The 12557-nt window shown below is 42.5% G+C and overlaps 1 protein-coding gene across 1 annotated transcript in view; it reads right to left on the bottom strand.

Moving 5' to 3' along the window:
* MDGA2 (MAM domain containing glycosylphosphatidylinositol anchor 2) overlaps positions 1 to 12557 on the bottom strand; it is a 383424-nt gene that overhangs the window by 213861 nt on the left and 157006 nt on the right. The window contains exon 3 of the mRNA XM_075753135.1: positions 5398 to 5572. Coding sequence (XP_075609250.1) covers positions 5398 to 5572 — 175 coding nt within the window. The remainder of the gene's footprint in view (positions 1 to 5397; positions 5573 to 12557) is intronic.

Genomic DNA, 12557 nt, shown 5'->3' on the forward strand with positions numbered 1-12557 from the left:
AAGGGACAGTTTCTGGAAATAGAGCTGTAAGCAAAGATTTAAGCGGGTCTCTGAGCAAAAGAAATGTTTTTTTCCCCTAAACCCCCAGATCAACCTCTTAATCCTGGAATTACAGATTTTCTCAACAATCAGTGTTTTCTGCACAGTGTATGTTTCATATACCGTGCAATAAAATCTTAATGTATCTGTGCGCTAAATCTGTTTGAAAACATTTTTTTCATCCTGACCTCCAAATTCATTTCAGAAAAATTTTAACATAAACCTGACCTTTCACTCCATTTTCTTTTACTCAAACTGGGCAGCCTGCCCTTGTGTCCATAAGTATCTGTGAAACAAGAGGAATACAAAAATGTATCTTCAGTCAAGCAGTTAGTAATTTTTGTTACCAATCTGGTAAGTTTTCCTTTGGGAACAAGCAGAGAAGCTTTCTTGTAGGAGCTCTGCTTCTTTAAATAAAAATACTTAATTTATGCCATAAGTTTCCTTCCTTATAAAAGGAGAAAGTATCCTCCATAAGTCAAGCAAAAATGTTCCTAGGAGTCAAGTACAAAAGCTGCTTCTTCAAAGCAGAAAGATAAGATGTACTTTAAAGAGATACTTCCAGAGAAAGAAGAAAAAGAGTTCAAGTCTAGGATGAATACAGCTTGGATATATGAGGCAGTTTCTTCTTCTGGTGTCTCAGCAAGAATGGAAACCTTCCTCCTGAGAATACGCTGCCACGGGGACCGAGCACGATTGTTTTAATCTGATGTGAGGGACGAGGATCTTCAGCCAAAGCTGGGAGAGCAAAAAAATAAGGACAGAAAGTTGTCTTCTGAAGTGGAGATTGTTACCAGTCCTATTTACCCCAGTCCTATCCCTCCAGAAAGCAAAAAAGAGATCTTTCTAAAACGAACCAGCAAAGAAAACCAAGATTAGGTGCAAAGTGTTGGCAGGAGGTTCTGTGCCTGCCCAGGAACAGGCACAGACTCCTCGCTCTTTCCAAGAGTAGCTGTAGATGAAATGAGAACTTTGTAACACTGAACCACCTTTTTTTTTTTTTTTTTTCCTGCAGCTTTGTTACATTTAAGTCTTTTGCACCACACCAGAAGGGACTGCTCGTTTCTGAAGGTTTGACTTAGATCTGCCTATGTTAAAGGAACAGAAGAGATCATAGCCCAGTTTGGCATAATCCATGACAGCTTTAAGTAAAGCAGGTACGGTACCACCACCATCACCTGCCGAACTGCCAGCAAAATTCCCTCTCCTCCTTGGGGCATCACTAAAAGCAGCATCATGACTAAATTCGGCTTGATGGGAATGCTGCACCTGAAGGACGTTCCTTGACCTCCTGGAGATTTAGTCATCTAGCAGACATGTCTGATGTGAACCAAGTCAAACCAGCCCACCGGGATACACAGTTACACGCTTGACCTTAAACACCATGAACTACTCATTCTTCACAAAGCACTTTTTTCCCTTCAGTCCAGCAGAGGATTCACACCCCAGCTATTTTCAGAATGACTGCATGTGTTGAATTTAACTACTTAGCTGTGTTCCTTACTCATGAACGTAGTTATAAAATGTTTGGGGTTTTGCTTAACTTCTTAGAGCAGAAAAAAATACTCTGCCCTCAAGCAGCATGTAATTCAGACTAATAACCGAACAGGTTTTAGAAAGTGATAAATCAGAATTACAGGGTACACCAAAATAATACCAAGTGACCATTAAGCCTGCATTGAACTTGCAGAGATGAAGGAATGAGATGCATCTATCTATGAACATTAGTATTATTTACTTCCAAATACCGAATCAACCCATCCGCCTGGACCCTGCTACGCGATGTGTGCACCCAGACCCAGCATCCACTCTTTCCGGTGGTCCCAAAGAGAAACAAGCGCTGGGTGAGAGACAGGGATGGAGATTTTCACAGGAGTGCAGTTCACTCCTTCATTTCCCAACCACATCATGTGCAAGACCCAAAACTCATCTATGAGGCCAGGCACCAGCTGTTGGTGTCCTACCACAGGCAGGTTTCTGCCAATGCTCTGCAGCCACCCAAGTTTAGATCTTCTTTACAGAAGACACATCAAGTACCTCTTGAGCACCTAGGACCAAGTGGTCAGAAGATATGGTCAGAGTCATCTGAGATCATGAGAAACTGGTAATGATATTTTGAGACTTCTTTAACAGATAAGCTACCTGACACATGCAGATCCATGCAAAGCATCTGGCAACTTCTGATGGAGCCTTCCTGCAAAAACAAAACTAAAAGCATTTTCAAGACTACAGAAAGTCCATAAAAATAATGAAAAGTAATGTAACCGCCCCCTCTCCTCTCACACAGCCCAACACTCTGGCTCGTTCACCACTTCTCTCTGTGTAATTAATTACTGCAGTAGCAGCAAATGTGGCTCCAAGTGCTGCTGAATGCCAGAGCTAACTGGAAAATGAAAAACAGGAAATTACTGGAGAGTGAGATTTCCCATCCAAATGTTGATATTAAAAGTTCCCAACCAGCCAGCAAGTCAATAATGGAGATGAATGAGGAAACAAAGATTTTCTGTGGATTTTTTTCAACAACTCATTTTCAAGCTACACAGATATAGTGCCTTTTCAAATTTTAAATTAGAGGCTGAAGACTTAAATTAGCCCTTAGGAAGTGTCCTTGATCCAAAACTAACGTGGAACACAACTTGAATATTGTTTTCTCTCTTTAGCTTTAAAGCCAAGATGCTTCCAAACTAATTTTTTCACCCATACAGTTTTTAAGAAATACAAACATTTCACTTGTTTCCTTAAACGCATTTGAGGGTTTCATCAAAAAGTTAAAAACATTTCTTTCTTGCTCTAATGATAAAGTTTTGCTTTCAGAAGGGAATATCATTTGGTTTCCACAGGTTTGTTTTTGACAGCTACTTAAATCTGTAAGAAAACTGTCTTTCTCTATGTAATTTTACTAAATGGCGTTCACTAAAAAAAACAAAACACATTCTGATAGAAAATGTTGGCCAGGTACTTGTGATCCCTATGGTTCGTTTTGGGGTCTCTGAGCAAAAGCATCTCATGGGCAATTATTCAAGCAAACACTCCCACCCCCAATGTTCCTGCTCAGCACCGCCCAGAGCTCCTGACGTGGCGCACACAACACGGGATCTATAAAGTAAATACTCAATGAACAGAAAATCAAACCAGAAAATTTCAACTAAAAAAAGACAGAAGCTACTTGGAAATTTCAACAGGACCATTTTAATGTCCAGTACTTTGATTTCTTATGAGGTTTTCTGTGGACTATGGTTGGTTTTTTTTCCTCTTATCTTTTTCACAGCTAGATCCAATCTTCGCTGGCACCTTAAGCTTACCGCAGCAGTACTGTCTGCCTGCAAATATTTGATCATTAACAGATGAAAACACCCAGTGAAATATCAGCCTGCATATGAAGGGAAATCACCTAGGATTTAATCACAGCTGGAACCTGAAGTTTGTCATGTTCCAGAAAGACATCATCTGTATTTGAGGTATATTAAGAAGCAGCATATGATGTAAAAACCAAAACTACACCTGCAATAAATCCCAGAGAGCAAATCCGAGAACACATATCAATAGCTAAACAAAACAAGGAAAAAAACATCCTCCAGAAGGAAGTCTCAATGACATTCAAGAAAAATCAAAATTTAAAAACAATCTTTCTCAACCCTTCCTGCTCAGGCCATGTAGCATCCCAGTCTTGAGACTGCTTTTCCTGCCAACAGGAATTGCACAGCCATGTCTAAAATTAAGAATGAAGGAGAATCTAATACACGGATGCTGGGGTAGGAGACGAATGTTTTACTGGCATCCAAAAGAAGAGACTGAAATGTCTGCTCTTGGGGTTTTTATTGAACAGCTACACAGGGCTGACCTACAAAATGCCTTCAGCACCCGCGTGTGCACGCAGGACTCCGGGGCCGACCGGAGTGCTGGGACCACGACCTGCACCGCTCAGCCCCGGACGCTGCCTGGACCGGGCATCCTGCTCGCCCCTGGCTGCAAACCTGGGCCCAGCCCCGGCACAAACACTGAAGGCTTTGCGTGGTGTGCTTATACGCAGTCGTTACGGCTGCCTGTTCAGTTATTTGACTCCAACAAGTTAATGAGCAATTACTTCCTAATTCAGTTATTGTTCATAAAGGATTTATGAATTTGGCATCGGTATGTTATAGCTCGTTAAGCACATCATGAAGCTAATCGCACACACTAGGCAAGAAAATCCCCCAAAAGGCAGATGTACCCCTCCACCACTCCCATAACTAACCCACAAAAATTGTCCCACTCAGGTCTCGGAATTAACATATTTCCTAAGGTTCATCTGACAGAGAGACGGGAATTTTGGGGAAACACAAGCCCCGTGCTTGTACAGCCCTAAGACAGTCGGGTTTCTCTTTGAAGGCCTCAGCAGACTACAGGCTAACTTCGAGCTCCAGCTATTTGTTTAACTATATTTGTGGTATGTAAACACATTTGTTTACACAGCACTACCTGCGTTAGAAGAGTTTCCAAACGTATATTGCAAAGACTTTCCATCTTTGCAGCAGTTCAAGCAGATTTTGAACAGTTTTTCTTAATTTGAAGTGTACACAAACCCATAGTTGGTTGAGGCATTCAGGTCCCTTCACCGACAGCTGAGTCCAGTCACATAATTTACAGTCAGATGCAACATTTACTATTAAACCTACAGCAACAAACTACCTGATCACAAGCGAGCACCATGCGTGCGTTATTTTTTTTATTTTTTTATTTTTAAATTCAATTTTGTGCATTTATTGCAGAATGATGTTTTCAACTGTTTCCTCTTTTTTTATCAGGTCTGGTGACCAATTGCATTGCAATCCCAATACTTCATATTTTTCACTGCCCAACATTTCAAGTGCAGCGTTTCAAACTGCGTGTAACAGGAAAATGAAGAGATTGCTATTTAAAAAAAAAAAAAAAAAAAAAAGCGCAACATCTTTCAGCAGCAATTAAAGCAAAATACCAAAAACCATCTGTCCTCGCTCCCATATCAGTTTCAAGGGCAAGCACAGCCAAAAGTACAAGAGATTAAGGGCCGTGCCACGTACTAGATCGTCACCCTCTGCAAGCTGCAGACAAATCTTCCTCTGATATCTAAGCAGGCTGAGTTGTATTTGAGCTTCATCTTTCTTAGCCCAGTATTGTGATTTTCTTTACAGATATTTCCATATGTGAGCAGCCCCACCTGACATCAGTGGGAGCAGCCACACGTCTTCTGACCATAAATACTCCCAAAAGCTGCAGAATCTGCCCTAAAGTACTGTTTAAAACTGGACTTCACAAAGAGCTGGTCACTTTGTTGTAACGCCAGATATTACAAGAAGTTAATAAAAAGCATAGTAAGAACTTCCCAAGCGGTTTACTTACAGTACACGTCCACTCTTATGGACTTTATGGCTGGCGAACCCAAGCCGTTCTCAGCCTTGCAGTAGTAGCGTCCTCCTTGGTGTCGCTGGATGTTGGATATCCTCAGGGTTTCATTGAAGACACTCGAATCTTGAAATCTGTCAGAGGCACTTCCTGCTGTTTTGGTCCACCTGATCTGAGCAAGCACCAAAAAAGATTGTTACTTTAAGTCTGTGAACGTGAGCAGAGTCTATAGATTTCTTCACCAAACCCAGAACCACGTGTGCCCAGAACCACGTGTGCCAGGATTTTATGCTGGAGGACTCGGAGAACTTCTCCAGAAAGCTGAAGAGCTCACGCTTACAATCAAACACTTCATCCAAGAACCCCTGATGAGTACTCTTGCATTTATCACTCTCTCTTAGAAATAGCTGATTACTTTTGATGGAAACACCTCATAAAAAATAAATGCCGCTAGCAGAGACAGGGAGAACAACTCAAGCCACCATCAGTGACACACAGCTGGAATGGCTGCAGAAAAATTCCCCATGAACAGCAACAAGCAGAGCTCACCAGAAAAGGTGGCTGTTCTCATGTACTGAACATGGACAGATGTCATTGAAATCATGAAAGATGTGGGCACATTGAAAAGCACCTTCAAAACAACTGGTGGATTATCTTTTAGCAGCAATAAAATCCAATTTTAACGAGTCAAATGATCAGTTGCTTGAAACTGCAACTACTAACATCTCTTTCTTCAAATAGGTGGTTTGGGTTTTTTCATGTCATTTATGGCAATTACAGATTCCTTTACTCTGATAATTATTTTCCAAAAGCGAAGGCTTTTTGAAGGGAACTTTTTAATTCCAAACCCATAAAAATGCCAGCAACAGCCCACTACAGCCCACAGCTGCACAGAGGTGGATACCCACATTGCTAACACCCGTGCTTGATGACCTTTAAAGGTCCCTTCCAACCCAAACCATTCTACGATTCTATGATAAAAAATGAGATTGACACAAGACAAGATAATAAATATTTGGATATTAGTTCCCAGCCTGCAATCCCTAAAGATTGTCCAAAGGTAGTCAGTGAAGCCATGATTTAAAGAACAGCATTCAGGCACTGATCTGTTTGGATCTGCTAGACAAGCTGTCTCCAAGCAACCTTGAGCTGGTATTGGCTTGGTTTGGACAAGGTGTTGCAGCCGTGGCAGCTCATGCCTGGACCATCGGTGAGAGCTTGTCTCCGTGCCCAGCCAAGCCTGAACTGGACACGTTGAGCTTCCAGCCCTCTCCTGCACAAAGGAAGGTCCCATGGCTGAGCCAGGCAGCCCTTGGTGGACACCAAGGTGGCCCTAAGGGTTGCCTTGGCTGGAGGGAGATCCTTCTCCCAGGGTGCAGAGACACTTGAGTTGTGCCATACCCAGTCCTGACCCAGACCTGGGGTCTGGATCCCAGTAACCTGCACGAGAGCAGAAGGTGGGCAGGGGTCAGCCTTCCTCTCCGTGTGAACTTCTGGGCAGGACGGGTCTTCTACAAAAGGCACTGCACTGAGAATTTCATGACAAGCTGTAGCCCATACAAATTCTCTCTCCCTTGAGAGAGAGGATGAAATTACAGCAAACAATAGTTCCAAAAAATCTTCCTGTCTTTCTGGCTTGTTAAATTCATAAGTCCAACTGGCTTTGCCCTCTTGCCTGGTGACCTGCATAACTCTGACACTCCCTGCTGCCCTGGGATAAAGCAAATATGCCAAACCCCACATCTACAACTTTCGGTCTGCGTGCGAGAGAGACGCTATTAGCACTGCTATATTTACCAGTCTCAATCTGTCTGTACTTCTATTCTAAACTCTTGGCTCCGGGGCTTTTTAAATCATCCATAGAAATGCGCTGCAGGATAATTTTGGAACACACACTCAGCTTCTGCATGCTGCAGAATACAATTTCATCATATAGATTTCAAATGCTTGAGAAGTATTTTAAAACAGTATTTAAGATGTTCACGGAATCTCTTGTGTGTTTTACTTCCCTTTATGTAATCAGAATTGTTAAAAGAGCTCTGTTTGCTTTTTAATTGGAAAAAAATTAACAGCATCTCTACTTTAGCATTTACTTCTCTCTTCCTGCCTTTCCTCTCCCACAAAGCGTTTCAAGCAGAATGCAGTCTGCCCTGTCAAAAGAACGTAATACTTAAATAATGCGTTATAAATACTATCAGCATCTATGGAACTGGTAACGTTACATCACTTACGCAAAGAAACATAGCAAAGTTTAGTCAGTGTTTTATTTTTTTTAATGAATGCAAAAGTCTTCCCCCCTCCACTGCACCTTAACATTGATGTGTCTGTCTTCTCTTTACTGTAAGGGATTTTAACAGGATCCTAGGTGGCTGTAAACAGAAGCGGACTTTTCAGCTTTAAAGAAATACACATACATGTCTGGTTTAGAGGAAAGAAGAATAATTTTAACAAATTAAATAATTTTGTACTGTATTGTAGGGATCCCTGAAGAATAAAAGGAATATTGTTGACTAGATCCTCTCTTAAAAGATATCCTCCAGGAATGTCACTGCTTGGATTTAACGTCAGTTCATTATTTACCTTAGCTTTAACTCAACATACAGACAAGACCGCGGTGATCAATACTGCATTGTAATTTATTGAATGCGCGTGAAGAAAGATGACTCTCAAACACCATGCTAATGCAGCAATCAAAAAACTGGGCCCAGGAAAGCCAGATGTCTGAGGCTGAAAACCTCTTCAGAGAGAGGTCCTTGGCAGTTTCACCCGTTGCGAGCTCCAGTCCACGCTTTGGGGTGGGTGACCTCCAATGAGATCTGAGACCATCAAATCCATCCTTAGAGATGGAGCATCTCACCGCTCTGGTGTCCAAGTCCTCACCACTGCTTACGGCAGTGACCTTGAGAGCAACGGCTGCCACAGCACGGACCTGATCCCATTTTCAAGGTGGGGAGCAGCGGCAAAGGGGGACCAGGGGCTTGTGGAACATCGTGGCAGGGATCGGCCTCAAACCCCACAGCAGCCTCCACACTTCTTTACGGCAGAGGATTCAGAAAGATCTAGATGACTACCTTTGTTGTTTGGGGTTTTTTTATAAAAAAAGCATTAGATTATGTATTCACACAGTTCAGACACTCCAGTATTTTCAAGTGACTTTGCACAAAACAATTGCTCGCCCAGATGCATTTTATCAGTGTTTGCTACTCATAATCTGCTCTGCTGTTCGAAACCTCCCAGGTCCTGGTGCAGAAGTAGCTCTGTGTGTCTACTCAGACAGCGTGGATAACACGGGAAGTAAATAAATTCTGTTCCACCGAGAATTCGAAGCCATTCTTGCTTGTAATGCAAAGTTTTAATGAAAAAGTTATGTCTGCACATCACGGCCTACCCAAATAGGACTAATAAACGTTAACCCCTTACACAGATATGCACTCGCTGCCTTCTCAGCACACCACTTGCCAAAGTACTCACTGTTACTCCATCGCACATTTGGGAATCCCACCCGTGTATCGTCATTGCTCTGCCATATGATTAGGGTCTTTAGTTATCAAATATCTCCGTCTTTCCTTTTTTCTCACAAAACATATGCAGAAGTAAAAAATGATTTATGAACAAGTCAATTAAAAAATATTCAACTTTTAAAACTTATTAAGTTATGATCCAGCTAGCCATATCACGACCTATATACTTGTCTGATTTGTATACACACGTAATCTCTCCAACCATCAATATCTTTGACAGTATTTTATTGGCTTAAGGAGATGCCCTGAGACCCGCAGTCACAGTTCATCCGACAGCTTCAGCTTTCTCAGCGAGCTTTCCTGCAACTTCAGGAAGAGTCACAGGCTTTATATTTTTAGACTAAAAACGCAGACTAAAAAAACATAATCTCTGAGCAAACTCTGCCTAACTTTTCTCAGCTTCAACAACATACTCGTGTCCAAAAAGAAAGCAGTAGAATAAGAAAAATATTTAATTTTCATGTTATAAAAATGAAACGCTTCTGGTTTAAATATTGTCTTTGTCAAAGACAATAAACATTACAATATCTTTACTCTGAATACAAAACATTTTGCTTCGTTGTAAACAATAACCACCAACAACGATCTCCCAAAAAATCCCAACAAAACCACAACCATTTTGCAATGGAACCTTTTCTTTCTTCCATGGAAATACTTGGTGGAATATGAGTTTTTGACAATCTTTTTCTTATATCACGACACTGAAATCTGCCTAACGCAGAAACTGCAAGTAAATACATTCCTTAAAATATTCCCAGCAGCTGCACGGGGTGATGGAACCACATCTCACTGCCACTGATTGCAGTCGCTGCCCTCTGACACTGCCAAGAAGAGAAGATGAAGAGAACCTCCCGATCACTGTTATAATCCCCAAATCCCTGCCTCAGATTAAAGTCCTCCTTTGCATGCAAACAGCCATAAAAGAGGTCTTTGCACAACTTCACCGGGACGTGCTGGAACATTTCTTCATGCCTAAAGACATCAGAGCCTTTGGAAAAAGCCATCTTAAGCGTACATACCACCTCTCCTCAAAAAAAAAAAAAAAAAAAAAAAAAAAAGTAATCCGTTCAATTTCTTTTTCCATGAGATTATTTTTGTTCTCAGGAAAGCAATGGCTGAGGCAGCAACCACTGAAGGCAAGAGCACTTGCCACCTTCATGATAAACACAGAGGACGTAGTACATGAAAGGTCCTTTTTGGGCCAGGAGAAAGTGACTTCTGCTCCTTTATAGTCATGAAATTATCTGAAGTAGGTTTGAGCATATGCATCTCCCCTGACTTCTGTGTTCTATTCAGAGGGGATGTGACCACAGTGCAGACCTCAGTGACCTGCGACATACACCCAAGCTCATTTTAAGGGGGCCAGCCTGGGCTCCAGCTGCAGCCCTGAGGAGACCTCCATCTGCTGCTCTGTTAGACAATGAACCAGGAGCTACACCATATACTTAAAACTCTTCTGTAACTTGGCTCCAATTCACCTCTGAAGTTCCAATACTCCCTTCCTAGCCTCTGAATTAAAAAAAAATAATTAAAAAATATCCCTAAATGCTCTAAAAAACACCAAAAAAACCCAGAAAGAAAGAAAAAGAAAAAAAAAAGCCACCAGGAGAGCACATTCGATCCAAGTTTTCATTGCCTGACAGCAGGAGAGACCATTCATACCTATATGCAATAAGTCAAGTGGAACATGCTTTGACCCCAAATAGCCTTTTTTTTCCTCAAGCTGCCCCTCCCCTTCCTGCAAGCACGTTGCAGAGCCAAATGGCTGTAGGGAAGATGCAAACCACCACCGCGGGACGGGCAGGGATGGATTGTACCAGGCTTACACGGGCACAGGTCCACAGTGGAAAGCACGTAGTTCAACTCCAAGGTTTCTGCACAGAACTGCTCAACATCCTTGGCACAAGGACCATCACCGGGTGACTCCCACAGCTCCTCATCTCAACGGGTGCCCTCTGACTTGTGTCCAGGCCACTGGACAAGTGTCCAACACTTCTGCAGGGCCCTTTGATGACTCAGGGGACAAGCATATCCAACGTACACCTCCAAGGGTTTCTAAATATCCATCCCCTGGTCACCTAAACCGACTCACAGCTATTCCCGCACCATCCCCACAAGGCAGGAGACACAGCACTGATGTAAACCACCACCGCTCTGCACTTACTTTTGCAGGGAGCCATTTACTCTAGGCAATCTCCCACGTGTTCACCGGGTCATCCTCACCATACGCAAAAGGAAAGCATCCGCATGTCTAAACTACAGGATTAACCACCCCTATAGCTAAATATAACGGGGGGGATGATGTTGCAGTTTGATTTTTAGGAAACCAGAGGCAGCGTGATAAAGCAAGGCCGATGAGACAAAGGGTACAAAACATCTGTCGTTATTGGAATAGATATTGCTACCGGCTATCAATACACAACAGTGGTACGAAAAATTCTCTTCCTATTTATTTCATATGGTAATAACTGAAATACTGGACTTGAAAATGGCTTCAGGTAAAAGTACTTTTCATTGTTCAAAAATTCTTACGTGGAATATCAGAGTGGCAAAGCAGCCAACCCAAAGCAAACCCTGCTTACTGTCAAAAAGAATGATCCTCTATCTTGGCTGGCGCTAGAAAGCTGTTATCAGTGCACAACAAATGCAGAACTGGAGACGCTTGGGTTTCCAAATGTATTTCTTCAAGTTTGCAGTAGCCAAGATGCAATCACCTCGGAAGACTGGGTTCCACCGCTCCGTACCTGGACTGCTCAAACTTCACAGAAACATGAGGGGAAAAAACTGAGCACTGTCCCCAGGTCAGGCACCTGCTGCTGGTGCCTTTATGGGACAACGTGCGTGCTTATGTTCACAAATGTACTAACACTTCAGTAGGCTGGCGTGCAAAAGCACAGTTTTTTTGCTCATCTAACTAAAAGCAGTCTGTGACAGTAACTGTTAACATGCAGGACATGATCAGTTCTGATTCGGTGCCAGAGATCACAGAGAAATTATTTTCCAGCTTGATTGCTGTAACACATAGGAAAAAAAACCGCTTTTATTCTGTAACAGAGGAAAAATTGTGGTTATTAATTACAGAGAAAATCAGCATTAAAACCACAAAGTTACAAGCAATCCAGTCCTAGAGAAGAACTTCAGCGCTTTGCTGTTCACTTCAGCCCAAACCACACCAGCCGTAGCAATGCTGTGGCTGGAGCCTACGGATGAAGACCGTAGTCGTGTGACTCCAAAACATTAAACCGCAATAAATGGAAGGGTCAAGAGGAATAAATGAAGACTCAGCATGTGATAACGTGGGAAAAACTATCTCTAAGCTGACTATTCCTTCATCTCTGAACTTCTTGCACTGCTGCAAGACAGATGATGCCTACTTTACACCTAAAGCCAAGTTACCCACGAGTTACCCAAGCCCCACCAGTGTAACTCAGCATCCCAAAGCCAGGAGTTCTGTAGGAACTGACACCCTGCGCGCACAAACGACACATCTCCTGGGTACACGAGGCAAAACGCAGCTCCTCCCAACACCACAGCAACTCCAGCTCCTCATTGCGTCAGGAAACTTTTATAGCAATCGTGAAATGCGATCGCTCCCTCCCACCACCTCAGGCCAAGCAACTTGCATGTCGCATACAA

The sequence above is a fragment of the Balearica regulorum genome, chromosome 5 (genome assembly GCF_011004875.1).
Source record: "Balearica regulorum gibbericeps isolate bBalReg1 chromosome 5, bBalReg1.pri, whole genome shotgun sequence".
Lineage (NCBI taxonomy): Eukaryota > Metazoa > Chordata > Aves > Gruiformes > Gruidae > Balearica > Balearica regulorum.